Source organism: Echiichthys vipera, assembly GCF_963691815.1.
Source record: "Echiichthys vipera genome assembly, chromosome: 5".
Taxonomy (NCBI): Eukaryota; Metazoa; Chordata; class Actinopteri; order Perciformes; family Trachinidae; genus Echiichthys; species Echiichthys vipera.
In genome coordinates this window covers 31,454,639-31,477,237 of record NC_139830.1, presented here as the reverse complement: position 1 = coordinate 31,477,237, position 22,599 = coordinate 31,454,639, and the positions used below count along the sequence as shown (strand labels likewise).

General features: G+C 43.5%; 1 protein-coding gene across 1 annotated transcript in view; it reads right to left on the bottom strand.

The window, feature by feature from the left end:
- The window catches only part of pipox (pipecolic acid oxidase), a 51,540-nt gene that overhangs the window by 20,915 nt on the left and 8,026 nt on the right, over positions 1–22,599 (bottom strand). Inside the window, exons 3-4 of the mRNA XM_083914504.1 lie at positions 15,646–15,859; positions 11,941–12,123 (exon numbers count right to left, since the gene is read on the bottom strand). Coding sequence (XP_083770630.1) covers positions 11,941–12,123; positions 15,646–15,859 — 397 coding nt within the window. The remainder of the gene's footprint in view (positions 1–11,940; positions 12,124–15,645; positions 15,860–22,599) is intronic.

Sequence of the window (22,599 nt, the reverse complement as noted above, 5' to 3'; positions counted from 1 at the left end):
GCCAGAAAGACCAGAGAGAACCCACACAGACACAGAGAGAACATGCAAACCCCACACAGATAGGCCCCAGCCAGGAATTGAACCAGGAAACCTCTTGCTGTGAGGCCATCACACCACCGTGACACCCTCAAGTGAATCATAACAAAAGTTCTAATCTGAAGACAATTGACATATAGTATAGGTCTAGAGCTAGGTCTAGGTCAAGAGATCAATTTCATGTAGGCCATGAATACTAGAAAAAACTTTTACTGTGTCTATGAGATAAACTACAGAAAAAACATTGATCAATGTTTTAAAAGTGTAAGCAGCAGAGTTGTGTCTCTGCCTGAGCCTTGCACTGGGATTTTACGGAGACGGGAACTAAGCTGCGGAATGTGTTTCACTACGGCTCTTTTTAGCCACGCACCCACTTTCTCCCAACCTGACTCTGTCCAGATGAATTTGATTCCGTCTTGCTTCACTCATCCTTCTGGGGTCGCTTGACTGGGAATTGATTTCCGGAGGCTGATTGGATAAACCACTTATCTGTCATCTTTATTGACGTGCTACTTCAACCACTCACATAGAAACAAACCGTGATGCTGATGAGAGCGATGCAGAGAAAAGCCAAACAGAACAGCTGACATGGTTTCCACCAACAAAAGCCTTCAGAGCCGTCTCTCTGGTGTTCTTTTAAAGAAGAAATATTCTCTAGATTGGACAACACAGATGAAATAGCAGCATTAATGTTGACGCTTGCTTCCTCGGTGCGAGCCGCTACATCCTTAAAACTAGTGTTGTTTGGCGGCCTGTTTTACTTTTAGTCTAGTCTAGTTTTAGTCGACTAAAAGTCTGAGCATTGTAGTCTAGTTTTAGTCGACTAAAAGTCTGAGCATTTTAGTCTAGTTTTAGTCGACTAAAAGTCTGAGCATTTAAGTCTAGTTTATAGTCGACTAAAAGTCTGAGCATTTCAGTCTAGTTTCAGTCGACTAAAAGTCTGAGCATTTTAGTCTAGTTCGAGTCAAAGAAAATTGTATACAAGTCTCTTTTTAGTGATGCAATTATATTTAATCAATATAATAAAAGTACCTTGTAGTATTGACGAAACCAACGTTTTCTTTTAGCCAAACCCATGCAGATATCTTTAGTTTACATGCATGTACAGGTCTAGAATAAGTAATCCAATTTATGTTGATGCTAAATTCAGTTCAGTGTTATTTGCTCTGTGAAATACAAAACTAGTGAAAGTATTTGGCCAACAAGGGGCAGTTTAGTGCACTATAGAGTCAGTCAGGTAGGAACACACTTTACACACACACACACACACACACACACACACACACACACACACACACACACACACACACACACACACACACACACACACACACACACACACACACACACACACACACACACACACACACACACACACACACACACACACACACACACACACACACACACACACACACACACACTCTTAGCTGTCCATCGTTTCCGAAGATGACGCTTGCTCAAAGGATTGGGTTGGGGAAGGGTGGGTGGTGGGGGGGAGGGGGGGTCAGCGACGTTGCCGAGGGCGAAGAGTCCAATCCTTGAGCCGCACACTCGCCCGCAGATGGAACACGGGAACCCAGATGCCAGGGGAACACCAGCCGCCCGCTGGTGTCGCTGGGTGCGCCTTTCAGATCTTCTGATCTTCTGGTTGGTTCTGTGTATCTGGGACACTGCCGTCGCACAGGTTCCCTGCCAGGCTGATCTGTTGGTGGCCAGGTTTTCAATCTGAGTGAGGGGGATATTCGCTCACTTTAGGATGTCCCTGGTGTAGTCAGTGAAGCGCCGCTTTTGCCCTCCAGCGGAGCGCTTTTCGCCAAGTAGTTGGCTGTAGAGGACTTGGCGGGGCAGGCGGTGTTCAGGCATACGTATAATGTGCCCTATCCAGCGCAGGTGTCTTTTGGCCACAGCTGCTTCCATACAGACAGAGCCAGTGTTGTGGAGGATGTCTGTATAGGGCGTTCGATCCTCCCAGGACAAACCCTGGACCTTCTGTAGGCAGCGGATGTGGAAGGCCTCTAGGTTGGTGATGTGCTGACGGTATGGGGTCCATGACTCTGCCCCGTAGAGCAGAGTGGAGAGACAGACAGCATTATACACAGCAACCTTGGTGCTGACCTTCAGGTTGCAGTTTTCAAAAACCCTGCTGCGCAGTTGAGTCTCTTGTGTGGAGCTGCCCTCGGGCCACGGGGTTGAATGCTCATGAGGAGTTTGGATCTGACCATGAGGTGGTCAGTCGAGCACTCGGCTCCACGCATGACACGGGTGATGAGGACATCTCTTCTATCCTTTTGACGGACAATCACGTAGTCAAGGAGATGCCAATGTTTTGAGCGGGGGTGTTGCCAGGTGGTCTTGAGCTTGTTCTTCATCTGGAAGATGGTGTTGGTGATGACCAGCTGGTGCTCTGCACAGAGGGAGAGGAGTCTGAGCCCGTTGTGGTTCATTTTCCCCACTCCATGCTGGCCAAGAACCTTATTCCATACAGGGGCAAGAAAGCTTGCGCGTAGGTGAGGATTAAGGTGAGGGTGAGGGTGCACAGACCTCACTCCCACCATCTTCACACCTACCAGATTAACCTCCAGTGGCATGAGAGAACCCATGACGACCTTCGTCTGGCAGGAGCTGCAGGGGGCTGCCGGTGGTCCGCCTGTGCCTGTCCCCAGGTGCAGGTTTGTCTTCGGGGTTTGCTCCCCTAGTCAGGCTGAGGGTCGTCCGAGGTCTTTATTGACCCTTCTGTTGCGCACCTGCCAGCACACGCTTTTCTGTTGGGGTGTGCTCCCTTAGCCTTTGTCTCAAAAGACTATCCCATAAGGCAGTGGGGCTATTTGCCCATAGCTGGGTCAGTGGTTGATGGGTGCCAGGGCGTGTCCACTGCATGGTGGACCTGCACACCGCATCTCTGGGGCCCACCACTGCTCCCAGATCCCCTGCCGGTTCAGCCTGGAGCCGCAGGACACCAGTTACCGTGTGTGGCCACGAGGAGGCACAGCAGGGGTCTTGGGGAAGGAGAGGCTATGTACTGACCTCAGAAGACTTACGCACTCGGCTTCCTTTACCCAGGACTGGGTTGGCCAGCGGCAGGGACTAAGGGAGGGAAGTCACATGCATCTCTACATGCAACGTCTACCTAGCATACTGCACTAGACGCGTCACAACACCCTGTGAGCATTACACACACACACACACACACACGCGCACTAGTCTCTCTCACAAACACGCTAGTCTCTCTCACACACAAGCACGCACACGCGCGCAGACACACACACACACCTCCAGCGGCTAACGCCAAAGCTACCGTAAAAACCCAGCACATTAACCCAACCTCATGTCGCATGAGCTTTCTAAAACAGAAAGTATCGTTACGTTATGTCTTGACTCACCTAAATGTCATTATGGGATGCCCTGAGGTGTTTCTTAAGATCCGTGGTGTTTTTTCCTGTGATTTTGTGGTCTTTCTTTTACAACACATTCCGTTTTGCTTTCCACGTCTATGTAATGAAAGTGTTTCTTCTGTTTCTCCCAAACACGAGCCCCTTCTGGTGTCAGACTTTGTTCTCATGTTTCTTTAGTTGTCGTTAACGCTAACTCTAACGGTAACGCTGACCCACAGCAGCGGCAGCTTCAGAATCCAAATAATGCGCGTGTGGGGATTGAGGAAGTGACGTCGCCCAGACGCGAGACTGGGAGAAAACTACAAAATAATAATAATAATAATAATAATAATAATAATAATAATTATAATAGCGTGACTAAACGAGACGAAACAACGTTATTTCGTCTCGTTTTCGTCAACGAAAATAAAGAGACATTTTGTCTCGTTTTTATTCGTCAACGAAATTGCACTATATATTTTGTCTTAGTCATCGTCACATGCCCAGCATTTTCGTTTCGTCTCGTCTAGTTTTCGTCACGTGATAGAGGTTCGTTGACGAAGATATTTCATCATCATTTTCGTTGACGAAAGCAACACTATATAAAACCCCGCCCGGCAGTCCTGATTGGCTCAACTATTTTTTACGGACCCTGAAATCCCTCTGCAATGGATCGATCCCAGATGGTTGAGTGGAGCTAGGCGGAGTCAAGGCGGAACGAAATCTGGAGATAGTTAGGTTAACCTGCCCATAATTTCATTTTGGTTGGGTCTAAAATTATGAAAACATACATTTTTTTAGTAGAGGGTAATAATAATTATAAGCCTTTTGATTTGTAGCTAAAAAAAAAAAAGCCAGTCACAAACGAAAAGATTATCCATTTACAGCCTACGTAGTACGTGGACGTAGAGTCTCCTCAGCCGGGCCTTGTCAGTATGGATGAACCTGGTGAGGCGAGCAGATGAGCTAAAATGTATAACTAGCCATCTAACCCACAGTGAGCATTGTACTCTAAAAAGTAAAACCAGTCATGATCCAGTTAAGAGATGATGCTTTACCATATTCTGTGCACACTGCACGTCGTGTGCCCTTTCCAATGTTACAGAAGGTGGAAGTGGAAATACAGAGGATGGAGAAGGGTGATGTCATCGAGCAGGTGACACAACCTACTGAATGGTGCGCTGCCATGGTACCAGTTCGGAAGAACACAGGCACAGCCCAAATCTGCGTTGACCTGGCAAAACTCCAATAAGTCAGTCAAAAGAGAACACGACATCCTACCTACCTCAGACAAGATAACAGCCAAGCTGAGCGGTGCAACTGTGTTTTCTTCCCTTGATGCTGCCAGTGGATTCTGGCAGATCCCTCTGCATCCAGACAGCTGCAAACTGACAACATTCATAACACCATTTGGCAGATATTGTTTCAAAAAATTACCTTTGGGAATAACAAGTGCACCAGAGATCTTCCAGCGGAAGATTCTGGAGACTCTAGAAGGACTGGAAGGTGTGTGTCTTAATAGATGACATCCTAATCTATGGGACATCGATGGAGCAACATGATGCCTGACTCGAGGAGGTGCTGTAGCGTCTTGAGTTGGCAGGGTTGAAAATCAACAAGGAGAAATGCTCCCTTAGGCAGAGCCAGCTACGCTTTCTTGGTCATCTCATGGACCAGTCAGGGGTTAGACTGGACCCTGACAAAGTGGAGGCCATACACGAGCTGTCCCCAACCTGGAAATGTGCAGGAGTTAAAAAGAGTCCTCGGCATGGTGAATTACCTGGGGAGGTTCGTCCCAGCCCTTGATGGGTGGGACAGCCGTTGTATAAGCTGCTAAAGAGCAAGAACATCCGGACCTGGGGACACTCACAGCAGTCAGCATTTGAGGACATTAAAAGAATAGTGACTAAAGTACCTGTTCTTTCCTTTTATGATGTCACAAGGCCTACAGCTGTATCTGCAGACGCCAGTAGGTACGGACTAGGTGCTGCTTCAGCTCCATGGAGAAGAGTGGAAGCCAGTAGCCTACTGCTCCAGACGTCTCTCAGATGCTGTAACATTCTATGCCCAGATAAAGAAAGAGTGTCTGGCTGGCGTGTGGGCTTATGAAAAGTTTGATATGTATCTGTGTGGCCTAGATGAATTCAGACTTTAGACTGATCATAAGCCATTGGTGCCGCTCATCAACAGCCAGAACCTCAATAATGATCCCTTGAGATGTCAGCGTCTCCTAATGCGGCTTATGAGGTACAAACCAGTTGCCATATATGTGCCAGGGAAAACTCTCCTCATTGCTGATGCCTTGTCCCGAAGCCCACAAACTTACACAAAAGAAGAGACTGACACACATAGCGAGGTGGAGTGTTATGTAGCTTCGGTGGTACAAGGCATCCCAACATCTCCAAGCAGGATGGAAAGCATCAAATTAATAAGAAGCTGATGGCCAGAATACAGTGGAAATGTACCACCAAACGTCAGAGCATACATGAAGGTGAAAAATTAGCTTTCGAAGGCGGATGGTTTGCTCATACCTGGAAGCAAGGTCGTCATTCCACTGTCACAGAGAGCCGGCATCCTACAGACAATACATGATGGACATTAGGGGCTAACAAAGTATAGCGACAAAGCAAAATCTTGGGTTTTGTGGCCAGGAGTCTCTGCAGAACTCAAGAACACAGTGATGTCATGCCACTCATGCCAAGAGCAAAAGCGGGCCCAACAAAAAGAGCCACTCATCTCTACACCTCTGCCTGAGCATCCATGGAAAAGAATAGCTCTTGACCTCTGTGAGCACAACAAAAGCAGCTACCTAGTGATATCAGATTATTACTCATAGTACTTCACGGTGGTCATGTGGAGAGAGCAGTACAGACTGCGAAGAGAATCCACTGAGAAGAAGACCCAGTAATAGCCCTCATGTGCTACAGATCAACTCCATGAGCCACCACAGGAGTCAATCCAGCCGAACTAGTCATGGGGAGAAAGATCAGAACAACACTCCCCACTTTAGAGAAGAATCTTTGACCTAAATGGCCCAACAGAAAGACTGTTAAACAGAAAGATGCCTGTGAGAAGGCAATCAAGCTTTCTACTATAATCGCAGACATGGAGCCAGACCTCTTCCACTGCTACGACCTGGAAACACAGTCCTCACCAAGTTGGATCAGGAAAAGGCCTGGATGACACCAGAAGTCGTTTCAAAAGAGTGTATGACATCAAGGTCAAACATCATGCACACACCACATCCCATCTCAGATCTGTCTTCACAACCTGCCCAAGAAACCCTACTTTCATCAGCTGAGAGCATAGGAGTCATTTCCCAGCCGGCAACTGTTATCACTGTCAAATATTTTCATAAGTTTACTTCACCTATTTAGCCTTCATTTAATTATGAAAAAGAATCATTGAGATTAAAAATCTTTTTTCACGAGTGTCCTGGCAAAGACAGCCAGCAGCACACGTAACACAGCTTCGGACACAACATGAACATACAACAATTAAATAGGAACAAGTAAGAAATAAACTCTTATAATTTATCAAAACATAATTCAACATTCAAAACATCTACAGCCAGATGTGACGGCTTCCAAGTCGTTTAGCATTGCTTAAATGTGTCCAATAAATTATTTTTTATAGATTAAACAACTGATCGATAGTAACCTGAATGAATACACACTGGCACAAGATTAGCAACTTGCAATAAAACCCCATGCTGGCTAAACATTAAAATATGAACCTCCATAACACAGAGGCCATCATCCTCATCACTTTTTTCTGTCTATTAGTAGTGCAATTACGAAAGTAGCTCTGCCAGTGGAGTGAGAATTGGGATTTAATGAAATGTACACATGGTTGTACAAATTACGTCCATTTGAGGGTGGCAATAATAAGGACACATTGTTCAGGAGTGTTCAGTGTAATGAACTAACTGGCCGTGCACTCATTCCCATGGACCATAAAAATTCAGACTGAAGTGCTCCTGCGACTCTGTGAGCTTTTCTGTGCCTTTCTACTAGTTCACTCAGGCATGGCATTCCCCAGGCCCCCTAGTCTGCTGCTAGCCTGAATAATGCAATTCCAATATTAACTCCAATTCGCCACTATAACAGCTGTCTGCTTCTTTTTCCATCACCTCCATCTCTTTTCAGGCTGTGTGGCATATTGCGAGATGGAAAAGACTGCTTTGCTGACTAAGGCCTCTGAGCTGTTAAAATATGGAGGAGTAATGCTTTTGTTTCTGTGGCACATTCAGGGGGGCATTCAAAACTTAGGCAGGGCAAAATCCCACTGGTGAAAAGAGAGTGATACTGGATTGGATGGACAAGTTGAAGTGGATAACATAGAGTCTGATGTGAAAAATGTATCTGGAGTCTGATGTATGAATGACACACGCGCACGCACGCGCACACACACACACACACACACACACACACACACACACACACACACACACACACACACACACACACACACACACACACACACACACACACACACACACACACACACACACACACACACACACACACACACACACACACACACACACACACACACACACACACACACACACACACACACACACACACACACACACACACACACAGTATTCAGCATCCTCTTGCTCACGCCCGCACACTCATTAGCTGTGAGCAAGTATAATTAACCAGCATCATGTTGCAAATGGCTCCATCAGCCATCACCATGCAGCAGATTCATGCCGTGCTGCCGTCTCACAGCCAGATTAGGCGTCGGTGAGCTAACGTAATTTGCCATCGGCAAGCCAGTCAGATCAGCCCCGGGAGTCTGGATGAACGAGCTGATGTTATCCACTGAAGGCAGTATTTTGCTACGTCAGCTAGCTAGATTTAGCCGCATTAGCAAGGAAGCTAACATTAGGCAACATTAGCGGCTCAAAGCACCATAGCGCCTTTATTTTTATTATTTTCACATGTCAGTGTTTCTTTCTAGGATTTTTATCAGCACTGGGGGAAAAGGGTTTTAGACGTCTGATCCTGAACCGCCCTATGTCCGAATCCCCGCCTGAGCAGCAAACTTGTTGCTGCAGCTACACGTCCATCTCTGGGCCACTGCTGCAGAATAACAGAAGAACAACATGTGCGGACTCTACGGGTTTTCTTTATTGACATTAGCGGACTCAAGAGCGCACAAAACATCACATCTTCTTGGGTTCCCAGAAAATTGGAGTCAGGCTGTAATAGGCAACCAAGTAAGTCGGTGAGGGTCTCAAATTTTTAGTTGCGTGACAACCCGTTGGCAATGATTAAGAAGAATGATAAATGCATGCAAAATGTTACACACAGGACTTTTAAATTAAAAACATTGTTCACATCTCATACATACCATGCTACAAAGTCCATGAATACACATGGTTTTCCAGAATGTGACACACACATTCACACTGATGGTGGTGGAGCTGCCAAACGTGATGCTGCATTAGCCAAAAGCTTGCAAAATGGTAATGTGTAATAATAAGTACTTTGATATGATAGAGTACTGTGGCCTTTTCTCTGCCATTATTTCAAATGACAGGTGAAAGAATGGTGAAGTTGATAGCTTGATATTAAAGGCTGATAAGGTTGTGTCCAGGGGGGAAAGTAAGCCAGTACTGGCCGGTACGGCGTACCACTAAAAGATTCGGAGGGGTACGCTGTACCGGAGAGAAAAATATACTGTCACGTTTTACACAATATACTTTGCATATAAGTAGCTCTGAACTGTCTCTGAACTGTGTCTGAACCTTCAGTGCAGCATTTCACTCGACAGACAGTGAGCAAGATAGCACACATACTGCTTAACCATCCTGCGCTAACACGAGCAGCTGGTTTCCAAAGTGTTTTAGTAGACAGGCTTTTGTTGCAAAGTCTCCTAAATAAAAACAACATATACAGAAAAATATGTTGATGTTTCAATCTTCTGTTTTTATGTGTGCAGTGTTTCCCAGGACAGACAACGAGCGCGCAGCGTGCGTACGGCTTAACCAGATCTTGTGCCAACGTGCGCAGCTGGTGTGTTTCAGCAAACAGACGTTTTTTGCAAAGTCTGGGACTTTCACAGAAGCAGTGTGCAGTGTGTGCGGGCCAGGCACGTTGTTAGACCTGGGCTTTCCGGACCTCTCTGCCGTCAAAAAAAACCAACAACATAATGATGATAAAAATAGCCCAGTACAGTAGAATTACATTACAGATGAAAACCGCAAAATTCTGACGTGTCCACACTGACAAGAGATAACTTCAGAATCAAACTTAAAGCAGACTGACTTGATAACTTCAGATTTAAACTTAAAGCAGACTGTCTTGATAACTTCATAATCTAACTTTGCACAGTTTCAAGACACCTGCTGTGGATTCAGCCCGGTCCACTTGACATTAGGTCGGTTCATGTCAGTGTTTCTGAGGCTGTAGGCTGTTCTAATGTCTCATTCTGGCTGCTGGTGTACGTGCTGACCTTTCCTATCCTTAACAGAAACATTAACTTACTCAGTAGACCTCCCGACGGGAGTCACACATGACCATTGGTCTTTCCTTTCCTTCTCAAGCTATCTCACAATTGCATGTTCATCTGCGCAATTTCAAAAATTTCTAGCGACGTGCTATGCATACTATTGCTCAATATGATAGTACCGGCAATAAATAAAAACTACTTTCACCCCTGGTTGTGTCTACATCAATTCATGGATAACCGTGGCAGTGGAAATCAGGCTTTTGAATATTAGGACTTCTGGCAGTATATCTAAGTTGACTTCCCGTCAGGCTTAAACAACATGATTTTTAAAGGGGAATTCCCCATCCTCTGACCCAACTCATCACCTGATGGTGATCATTTGACAGCTCTGCCCCTCTCTTCACTCGAGTGTCCAAAACATATGGCCTCAGATCAGATGATACGTTCACAAAATGGATCATCGACCTTTGGCCTAGGGTGCTCTGGTACCACATACACGTATGATCATCCTTATGTTCAAACATGGTGTTAGATATAGACAATCCGGGACTAGCACAGAAGTCTAATAACAGGCGACCACTCGGATTTAGATCAGGGAGGCCGTTCCTCCCAATCACGCCTCTCCAGGTGTCTCCGTCATTGCCCACGTGGGCGTTGAAGTCTCCCAGCAGAACTATGGAGTCCCCTACTGGAGCCCCATGCAGGACTCCATTCAGGGTCTCCAAGAAGGACGAATACTCTGAACTGCTGTTCTGTGCATATGCACAAACAACAGTCAGAGTTTTCCCCCCTACCACCCGCAGGCATATGGAGGCGACCCTCTCGTACACCGGGGTGAAATCCAACACCGTGGCGCTAAACCGGGGGTTTGTGGGTATTCCCACATACGCCTGGCTTTAGAATAATATTCCAATAGTAAAAGGATGTACCAAAAGTTTAAAAAGTATTTTGTTCAAAATGGGTAGGCTCCATATAATATCCAGTTTAGTTTGGCTCAGTTGGTAAAGCGAGTCGGCCGATGTCCGAAGGGTCAGTGGTTCGATCCCCACCCTGCCCTACTTGTGTCATAGTCGTTGTGTCCTGGTGCATGTGTATGACTGCTGTATGTTTGAGGAGGTGGTCGGAGGGTCCGTAGGCACTGATTGGCTGCCACGCTTCCGTCAGTCTGCCCCAGGGCAGCTGTGACTACTGCGTAGTTTACCACCACCATGTATGTCTGTGTGAATGAATGGAACCTGGGCTCTGTAAAGCACCTTGGGCACTGAGAAAGGTGCTATATAAATCAAAGCCATAATAATAATAGGTAAACTTGAAACCAGATGAGCATCTGTTTGGATGTCGATGAACAACAGAATTCTATGTATTCTTCTTTAAACCTGCATCAGTAATGCAAAGTATCAGTAGTGCATATTTTTATTTCTGTCTTTCTACGTACAGTTTTATGCATCTTAACCATCCTGTGTGCCAATCAGCTAAGAGATGAATGAAACTGACAAAACCAACCACAGTTTTAAGTATAATGCTTTTGGTAACTATTTTTAGTTGCATTTTGTTGAAAAATGCATCTACTTCAACAGCCACAAGTTGTTGCTCATCTATTCAATAACCACACTGAGAGATCGATTTGACACATCCTACCCTATAGCTTTGACATGCATTAAAAAGTATTGCGCTTATTGCTTAAAAAAAGTTATTACTCATACTCTGTTCAAAACTAAAGTCATTACTTTACTTTACTCCCTGCCAACAGTAATTTGCTTCACTGCTTGTTTGATTACTTTTTGTTTCCACCCCATAAAATTAGTAATTGTGTCCTTTCTGTGCGCCTCTGAATGTTAGGGTAATCGCTGTTAAGAGCAGCTTAGGCTTCAAACTAGCAGTTTTTCTGCAGCCTATGAATTCATAAAAGCATACTATAATATGATTATTGTAATACATTACTAGTAACCTGCCAATGTGTAATGCATGCTGAAGTGTTGGTGATGAAATCAAGCTTTAGGTGTAATTTAAATGCATAATAACCCCTTGGTTAGCAATATTCTACCTAAACTTAGAGTTGCCATACCTCTAGTGGCAGCTGTAAGCCGATGTGGGCCAGCAGTCTATTAGCCCAGGGTCCAGCGGTGATCACCACACTCTTAGCTCGATAAACACTGGCAGAGGTGGACACTGTCACAACAGGGCCAGGAGTGATGTCTGTTACCTTCTCTTTGTCTCTTATGACCCCACCCAACTTCTGAAACTGCCCCTAGGAAAAAACAATGACATGTTTACATGAACATCCTTCACTGATTGTACATACATACAGTATATGATATAGATTGATCAGTAATGGATGGTCTAACATCTCAAATGCCCTATTCATTTAAAAATGTAATAAGAACATAGAAAACAAATAAATAAACACAGATAAAATAACAACCTTAAGAATAACCTTATTGGCCTGAATTGTAAAATAATGTATAGAAAACAATGTAGACAATGTTCAGATAATAGTACCAAAGGGGAACAAGTGTGGGCTGTTCTCTTTTTCCACTTGATTGTGCATCAAAAGATCACCTTACCATAACAAGCAGTGTGACAATGTGTCAGTATTGATAAACAAATTAGATCACTTAAAAGGTACTTAATGTAGAAAGAAATATGTAATATTTGTGGTTTTGAAATGATGAAAATTAAAAAAATATATATACAGAGTATTTTCGTCATTACAACTCTAACATAATAAAATAGCTACAATAGATTGATTAAATTTACATTAAACATCAATGGTACAATTAACTAATATCTTGTATAATAGGAAAGTTCCTATATTTCTTCTTAAATGTATCATGTATTACTCTGCCTAATTATATTAATACAATCAGAAGTATAATGCAGTCTCAGAGCAACATTACTTACATGTCAGATAATAACAGTAAAGTACACAATATATGCTCATGCTATACAGTGCCTATAGAAAGTCATGATACCCTTTTGAAATAGTCACTTTTTTTGCTTTCAAGTTAAAAAAAAATTCTCAAAATTTCTGAATATTATTGACAAATGAAAAACATGAATAGCAGGGTTGGAAAAGTGATGGGTCCCCAGATGTATAACTTTGTGGAGGGCCCTCTAACAGAGGGCTGCAGGTTTTCCTCAAGAATTTGGGTGTACTTGGCAGCATCCATTTCCCCTTCAATCCTGACCTATTGAAATGCTGAATTTTTTTTATGCATTATCACTTCAAGCTGTAAAACAAAAAAGTGACTATTTCTAAAGGGTATCATGACTTTCTATAGGCACTTTGTATCTAGGCCAGGGTATCCAATCCTGCTCCTGGAGGGCCACTGCCCTGCATGTTTTAGGTTTCTCCCTGCTCCAACACAATGCACATTGCTTTTAATTAATTTCCACTTGTTAACATAGTTGTTGTTATGTGATATTTCTATTCCCAACTACACTCACCTCAACAATCCACTGCAGTAAAGACTCATAGTGTGCTACAGAACTCCATGCAGAATCGTAAGTCATCATTGTGTGTGTTAAGTAAAGTTAAGTACATACTGATGCATCTATAATGATGCATGTTTTATCAAAATATTTCATTGTTAGTGGTAAGTAAAGTGTAATGCATTTAAATGTGTATAGGTGAGTATAGGTATCATAATGTTTTATAAGCCCCATCAACCAGTCAACTTCTAGTTTATAACTAGTTAGGAGTCAGGAGTGTGGTTTATACCTACATCGTAAAGTGTCCTGTGATAACTTTTGTTATGATTTGGCACTGTAAATAAAATAAAATTGAATTGAATTGAAAATTGAATCCAGAGACATATGAACGTATAATTCATTATAAGACACATCTACAGTATGTTTTATGACTGATATCCTGCATCAGAAAGCATTATGTGTATGTGTGTAGTCATGAAGCATTATGAATGCATTTAATTTACTATGAATGCACTAGAGATATGGTCTTCATGCTATATACTATAGTGCACTACACTGTAATAATACTATACTAAAGGTATTCTGTTGTGCTTCTTATTCGGATCAGAACAATTGTGAAATCAATGAATTCCCTCGGAAGTTTACCCGCTGGTGAACCAGGCTTTTGTGTCCCAATACAATGCATTTTGGCCTGCCTGTATCACTGCAGTGCCTCTAGATGTTTTTAGGGCCTCAGACTGACCTAGGCTGGCCCGACAGACAGTCACGAGGGCAAATCAACAGTTTGTTTGAAAGACAGAGCAAAAACAAGACAAAAGAAATGCTTGGACATTGTGAAATAAGAATAATCAATTGCGATATATATTAAGATATAAAACTGAAGGCAAGAGAAGAGAGTCATGGCATGAACATGCGCAAAGCTATAATATACCAATCTATTACACATCTATCACTCCACAAGCTTTAATATAGAATCGACTGCTCCTTAACAAAAAAGCAGCTGAACAATCTGTCCAGTCAACTGAAAATGGCACCAAACTGAAACAACAAAGCATTGTTTTGTGCTCGACCTGGAAGCCATGGATGAGTCTGTTCTCCTCCGCTGCCTTTTCTTAGTGCTGACAGAGTCCAGTAATGTGAATTTACTGCTGAAAAAATATTTCTAGTGTGAGCTATTATTGAATTTAAACAATGGGCATGAATATGTTCAATTTCCCACATCTTGGTATTTTTTCCAAGCTCAATTGTCCAACTCGTTATTTTGTATGGTACAGATTTCCAAAATCAAGACATGGCTGTCTGCCATGAAGCCTGGTACAGACATTATTGTCAATTTATGTTTTATTGCAATATTTTTTACCAGCCATGACAGTGCTTGTATGGTTTGGCATTGTCTGTGTTAGTGTGTATATGTGTGTGTGTGTGTGTGTGTGTGTGTGTGTGTGTGTGTGTGTGTGTGTGTGTGTGTGTGTGTGTGTGTGTGTGTGTGTGTGTTAAATATATATACATACACACTCCAACATAATAAATAAAAAAGGAAATAAGAAAAAAATATAATCTAAACTACACTTAATCTAAGATAGGCTGTAGGTAATAAACTCAGACTGTTGGTATAGTTCAATGGTTCTTGCAAGGTAATACTTTAACAGTTTAAAAGTTATTTAAAAATGTGACTAAATATTTTATTACTTGAATTATAAACCCAATGTAGTGCCTAATGCAGTCCGTGTGTACACATAGTGTATGTGAGTGAGCTGCTGCACTTTAAACAAGGTCGCTTTCACACAGTGCTCGTGTAGGATGTGTCTCGAGCCTTACAGGTATTCATATCCCAATACTGTCAAGTGAAATGCTTCTTCAGCATGCCCAGTATAACGTGTTGAAATATCCATTGTTGTGATGGCGTTCCATACATTCTCTCTCAGAACAGCAGACCTTTAAAGAGAGCTTTAGATAAAGAATCAAAAAAACTGAGTCAGGGAAAGAAAGATGAGCAGTCAGGCGAACAGACCATCAGTTTATCCAGGTCATCTTAATCACTTTATTTGGGGATAAAACTTGCAATTAGTACAACTGAAATGTCAGTTATGATCCCTCATTGCACTGGGAAACTGTAAGTGCACAGCTATGGTGGGTATAATATAAGCTGAAGCAGGAAATGGGTCTGTAAACTGGGGTGGATGTTTATAGTAGAACGCTTGGCAATAGTTTAGCTAACCTGATACAGAAAAGACCTATTGACAGAAAAGTGCAAACCGCCAAAATGTTCTGCATGGTTGGCCTTGATTCATGACATAGTTTCCTACTTTATGCTCTATCAGCAGTAACTGTACAGTACCTGAACAGCCTTGAGCGCACGGTCAGCATACAAAACTCCAGCAGTTATGTCCACCACCGCTCCATCTCCCTCAGCCAGGTTGAAATGGGGGATATGCTGGCTGAAGTTATCACGGTTCAGGATCACCATTGGAACCTTGTTCCGCTGCAGGGTGTTCTTATACAGCTGGTAATTCTCACTGTCCTCTGGTCCCATCAATAGGAGTCCTGTTTGTCTGAGAGGGGAGGTGAAGGTGGCATCTTGGTAAGAAATTGTCACATGGAAACCTTTTCCAATTACCAATATTGTTACATTGTTACTAAATTTAACATCTTAATCCAGGAACATACTAGTGTTATAACAACAGACAAACTACAAGGGGTCAACTTTATATTTGTTGGATACAAAAGTGTAAGCACAGCCAAAATATTGGTCAAATCAACCTGGCTTAAAAAAACTAGGAAATCAGTCTGCAAAATCTGATACAACCTTACAAAAGACTGAATCAAAATATGTAAACTGGAGTCTGGACTGGATGACTAAAGATGTGGACAGCACTCAGACTTGCAGGCTTCCCAGGAACACACCTGCAAAGTCTGCGAGTCTGAGTGCTGTCCACAGCCACAATTGATCCAGTCCATAGGGGGGCTCAAGCCGACTTTCTGCAGACTTCCAGAGATGCTGTTTTCACACTTGGTCCCATTCAGCCCTCTAAGCGAACTCAGATCGATGAGTGGGCATGTATTGCATAGGTGGTCTGAGCACGGTTCACTTCAAGTCCACGTTGCTCTCTTCACCTGTGCATTGTGAACACAAAGCAATCCAGTGGATGAGGAGTAGTTTGGTCCGAGGAAGAATCTACACACTCAGGGTTTTTACAATGTTCATGTCCTGCAGAAGCAGAACATAATATCACAGATGGCAGCCAACCATGTAGCAGTCATTCTGTAAGGGTATGTGTTGGCCACTGGTTTACTAATGCACGATGATGAGGGGTGATGAAACCATATTCATCACATTAACATTCACGTAGTTAAAATAAAAGACCACAAAGACTGTTGCCTGTGTTATAAATGTTCATTTTCTGTACACTGTGAATCCATAACATGAGTGTTGTCATGGCAGCTCATCTGGTCTACTGTAGCAAAGATGTCATTGCCATCAGTTAACTGGCCAACAGCAGTGGAAATACATCAATATGTCCAACACTTTAATGTTGTAGCTGGTACAAGGTAGAACTATTACTACTCATTGCATTATTGAATTTTAATTTTTTTTCATTGTTAGAAGAATTAAATATTCAAACGAAGGCTGTGATATGTGTGAATAATGAAATTATTATTTACAAGAGCAACATTTGTCCTTCAGCTTGTTTACATTTAGTAATAATACTTGTTCAGAATGATGTCAAATTGAATATCTTGTTTTATCTTGTTTATTGTACATCTTGTTCCAAGTGAAAACTACCCATAATCCAAAGCAGTAAAGCTCCAGAGGAACTATATATGAAGAGAAAGAGGACTGAGGCCCCATCAGAGCTGAAGTGGACCAGAGAGAGAACTGAGTCCCCTTTCATGAAGTAACAATGTGAAAGCAAGAAGAACAACGGAGCCCATTTTCTGACCTTACTGATTTATTTACCCAAAATTCATTGCAATACGGATGGGACATAGTTTTTCCAATTATGATTATAAAAGGAAAACAAACGTATTGGAAGTGGAAGTATCCCATTCTTGTGATTTGACTGATGTTGTGTTGGAAGGAGAGGTTGCTGTCTTAAATAAGATTGCATATATAAGAGGAGAGAGACATAGTTGTTGATGGGGAGGCTTAAAGCTATGCCCACGATTTGGAATCTTGGTAATTATTATTAACATCGTTTATATAGTGATTATGATCCTGTAGTCCGATCCACACAATATGATAAGCAAAAAGCAAAAAAATAAATTTAGTCTATCAGTCTGCATAGAAATTGACCCTCCATCCAGCCCCCGCTTCATCCCGCCTTGTCAATGCTTGCTCTGTCCGCGGGGGCGTGTTGTTAGGAGGCGAGGGAGAGCGAAACAAGCTCAGAGGGAGGAATCATGGAACACTGAGGGGAGGGGTTTGGTTGGGGGGTGCTTTTTTTAAAACCTGTCTCAGAGGCTCAACTGACTTTCAGAATGTTGACAATAGCTTTAATACATTCATGGTCAATGACTAGTGAAAAAATGATCAGGACTGCTTTAAGAAACTTTAGGAGTGGTGCTCAAGGGTTGAAAAAAAAGAAAAGTGGAGATGGGGAAAAAGAACCTAGTAGAGTTTTCTCTTTCCAATAAATTTGTTAAAATTGTTTGTGCCTTTTAGGCCACTCACATTCCTGCCCTGAATCTCTCCAAGCTAGCCATGTCATCAGAACAGAGTGCATATGTAGATAACTCAGAGAAAAATGCTAGACCCTGGTCGTAAAAACTGAGATATTACTTAAAAAGACCATGTATCCAGGGTCCAGGGCCCCGTGGTAAAATAACTCCTGGCCCAGAATTTGCCATCAAGTTAATAGGGTAATAATTTGATTAAGTTCCATCTTGGCCTTGGGAACAATTTGAGTGGCAAAATCATTTAAACTCAAAAGGTCACTTACTTTTAAAAGCTTTCAATCACATCTCAGGATTGGCATCAGTGAATGTAACTCAGCTCATGTTTAATCACAATTGTTAAAGTGTAATTCTGGTGCAAAATCATCCCATGGTCTTTTTCGGCAATTATACACATTAAATAAGCCACAAGACTTCTAACAACTATTGGCGGAGAAATCCAGGACAGTCGCTAACAACCGGACGTGGCTAACGCTGGTCAGCTGGAGGCAGTACGGTGAAGGAACAAATCACCAATGGGCTCGTTCCTTTTGGATTGCATTTGGTAATTGACTTGAAGGGACTTTACTATGAGAGGAGCTGGTACCAGGGCCAGTAGGTAAGTCTTTAAAACACTCTTTTAATAAACTCTGGGTTCACTAACTACGTTGTTGGTGCTTCGTTTTCTTTGTAGGGATCATGCTACTGCAGAGGTTTGCTGTTATTTGGAGCAGTATTAGTTGTTAAAAAAGATGTTTTAATGCTTCCAACTCATCGCCCAAGCTAATCCGTGTTAGCCGCAGCAGGCTGTTAGCGACTCTCAGGGAAATATATGTTAATAGTTCATACACAAAAATTGTATCGATGGCTTATTTGATGACTAAATTTGCCTAAAAAGAACCTGGGATGATTTTACACCGAAATTTTAACTTTAAGAGCCTGTTTGTGGGTTTGGAATATATCAGACTAAATTCAGAAAGCTTCGGGCACGTCCAGAACCTGTGTGCTTGGTCGGCTGGGGACTGCTTACAACGGTTACAAGCATCACTATGACTAGGGTATATCTTAGCCAATTTAGCATTGGTGAAATGGGCTCTATGGAGCACCTTCCACTGTAATAGGCCGTGCCTGACACAAATCAAGGATGAATGGACCAGTTTCAGAATGTCCCACTACTGGACCTCATCAATGTCTACCCCCAAATCCTTTTCCCATGCGTTTTAAGGCGATACAGTGGGGATTGGGCTCAGAAGAGCAATCTTATTATAGATGACAGATATCAGTCATTTGTTTTGTACGTTGAGAGACGGGAATTGGTCCATCTTAGCTTCAGGGGGCTGTTCGGAAAATGTGGGGATTGCTTTTGGATAAAATGTCTCGTTTGAAGGTACCGAAAAAGGGGCTATTATTAGTGGCTATTTGCAACAGACGCAAAAACACCTTCGTCATACAGGTCGTATGTGGAATGTTGGGTCGGTGCAGGAAGGGAGAAACGCACAGTTATTCAAAACTTGGGCAGGAATCAAAGCCTTTTGCAAGCCGTACTGCTTCCTGAACTGGATCCAGATTTTAATGTTATTAACGACAACCGGATTAAATGTGACCTTGTCGGCAGTTATGGGGAGCTGTGAGCAAATCTAAAAGTCTACAAATCTACAAAGTTTATTAATGTTGCAAGCCCATAAGAAGTGGCGGACATAAGGGAATGCTAGTCCCCCTACAGGTTTAGGGAGTTGAAGAATGTTTTTTGATACAGGCTGGTTGATTCTGCCAAATTAAGGCATTAAGTTGTTGGTCTAGATTAGTAAAAATATTTGTTCAGACGAATTGGTAGATGCTGAAAAAGATACAGAAACTTTGGTAGAATCTCAATAAGAGCAAGCTCTAGCTGCCTGGGCCTGCTGTGCCAGGAGTCTCAATTCAGTTCAATTCAATTGAATTCAATTTTATTTATAGTGCCAAATCATAAAAAAAGTTATCTCAGGACACTTTACAAACTAGGTATAGACCACACTCTATGACTTATTTATGATATACATAGACCCAACAATTCCCCGGTAGAGTACGGCGGCAATGAAAACCTTCCCTATTACAGGCAGGAACGTCAGACAGACCCAGCTCTGTGGAGGTCTCCCTGCCTTATGTCCCTGCTCAAAAAAACTGTTTGGATTGTCTCAGCTGTCTCTCCACTTCGCGTGTCATTAAGAGGCTGTGGTCAGTTCTTATATAGGAGGGGGGATAGAGAGGTGGAGTAAGTTCCATCGAGATTTAACAGTTCCTCCGCAATTTCCACCAGCCTAGCCTGTTCAGGATATCACTTGTCCCCGAATAGTAGCTTTAAGCGCTTCCCACAGAGTGCCACTGCTGACATCAGGGCTGTCATGGGGATTTCTAAACCTCCAAGGGTCAGATTTTCCCAACTATGATGCATATGTTTTTAGTGTATGTGCTGATTTGGACAGTTTAACCTGTGTAGGGGAAGATCTGTCCAGAGTCACATCCTGCACCAGATTAAAGTCTCCACCCATGATAATGCAGTGACTATCAGCGTTTGAGATTTTGGCAAATAGCCTTGTGGAAAACTGTTCATCGTCCTAGGTGGGAGCATAAACCGATCATCAAAAGCCTCCTGCGGTCATCTGGTCTCTTCTGCACGGGTGGATGTAATGAAGCCTTTAGCCTCAGTGACCGAAGAGAGCCTCTTCTTCCCTCTGTCCTTCATCACGATGACAAGCCTGGCAGGGAACAGCAGCACGGGTTTAAAGCCCAGGTTGTAAAGCTCCGCCACACCCCTTGGTATTTCTGGCATTGTTCCACCACCTCTGGCGCATAGTCCTAGTAGATGGCAATGGGGGAGCCTCTGTACTTTAGCTTGCAACTCCTGGGGCGGGCTTCGGGTATGATCTTCTTCACCTTGTACTTGTGCAGCCTGTTAATGACTGCCCGTGCTCTCTGCCCTGGCTTCAGCTTCTCGGCTAGCAAGCCCTGTGACATTCTGGCTCGAATATTATTCCGGCTCCTGGACTCCAGGGGCCTCATGTATCAATGTTGCGTACGCACAAAAACGTGGCGTACGCCATTTTCCACGCCAACGTTCGGATGTATCAAAAGTGAAATGACCGTGGAAATGTGCGGTGCGCCACGCAAACTTCATGGCTGTCGTACGCACGTTTCTACAGCTATTGTTTCGTTGGCGACACTTAAAGGTGATGCTGGGAAACTGTTAGTTATATGAAAACAATTCATCCTCAGTGTAATGTGCGCATCAGAGACACATTAATGGACAATTAACACACACGTGTTTGCAATCATAAGGATATAAAATAAAGATAAGGATATAAAAGCATGCGCAATTTAATGAAAAATGGCATTAACAATGGCAGCCTTGGCCTTGTTAGAAGACATCGCAAATGGTTATATCAGCCGTGAGAGGGTGTTTAGAGAGCGGGAAGATCTGTTTGCAAATGACGACAACTGGCTCATGAGTCGTTTCGGGTTGCCGAGGCCAGTGTTACAGGAGCTGTGCGCTGAGCTGCGGCCAGACTTAGAACGACACACGCCCAGGAGCCAGGGGTTGTCCATTCCCACACAGGTGCTGACCACTCTGGGATTTCTGGCAGCGCATGACTCGTTCAATCTAAACAATAGCATGGTTGGTAACAGGTTGGAGGCTGGCACGGTGCGCGATGGGTGGCTTCTCGGTGAGTAAATCATTTATCCGTTTAATGCGCCCCGAATTTAAACCAGCACAATGCCCGTTTGGACACGCGCATTCAAATATGTGTATTTGTTTTTTTCCCTGGTGAAAAAAGAATGTCTCCTTGTGTTCATTATTCATCTCAATAAACGCGTGCGTAAAGTTGAAACCTCTGCAGTCATTAATATAAGTGTGATCAGTCTTGTCAATCCTTGTAATGCAGTTATTTTGTCCTGTTTGTTTTCCCGCGAACAGTAGTGTGATTTATATATATATATATATATATATATATATATATATATATGGTTACCCCCTGAGAACGTGGCTGTTGACCCCTCTAACTAACCCCGGCACCGACCAAGAGGGGAGATACAACGACCGCCATTCCCGAACTCGGGCAGTGGTGGAGAGGGCAATTGACCTATTGAAGGGGCGCTGGCGCTGTCTAGACAGGTCGGGCGGGGTGCTGCTGTACACACCTGAGAAGGTGTGCCGCATCGTGCTGGCATATGGTGTCCTGCACAACTTGGCACACCGCCATGGCATACCACTGCCAGAGCACCCCCCCCACCGGAGGAACCGGATGCCGGACCCGTCAACCTCGACCCACCCCGCAAAGCGATACGGGCCAGGCAGCGTCTGATTTCAGTGATGTAAAGAGGCAAGGACACGATTTACTTTGTACGTGCATTTATTGCATGATAAATATCTCCCAGTGCATTGACAATTTGATCTAGACGATCACTGACGCCACGGATTGCTCTCACTATTTCCTCCTGTGATTCCAGCACAGCTTGTGAAAGGACACGGCCAGTCGGGCAGACGTCAGCTGGCGTGGAGTCGCCGGGGCGCGTGGTGCTGGAGGTGCCGGTGGAGACGCCAGGGCGCACGGTGCAGAGGGAGGAGCTCTCTCCTGTCTCATCGTCTATTGAGAAATAATAA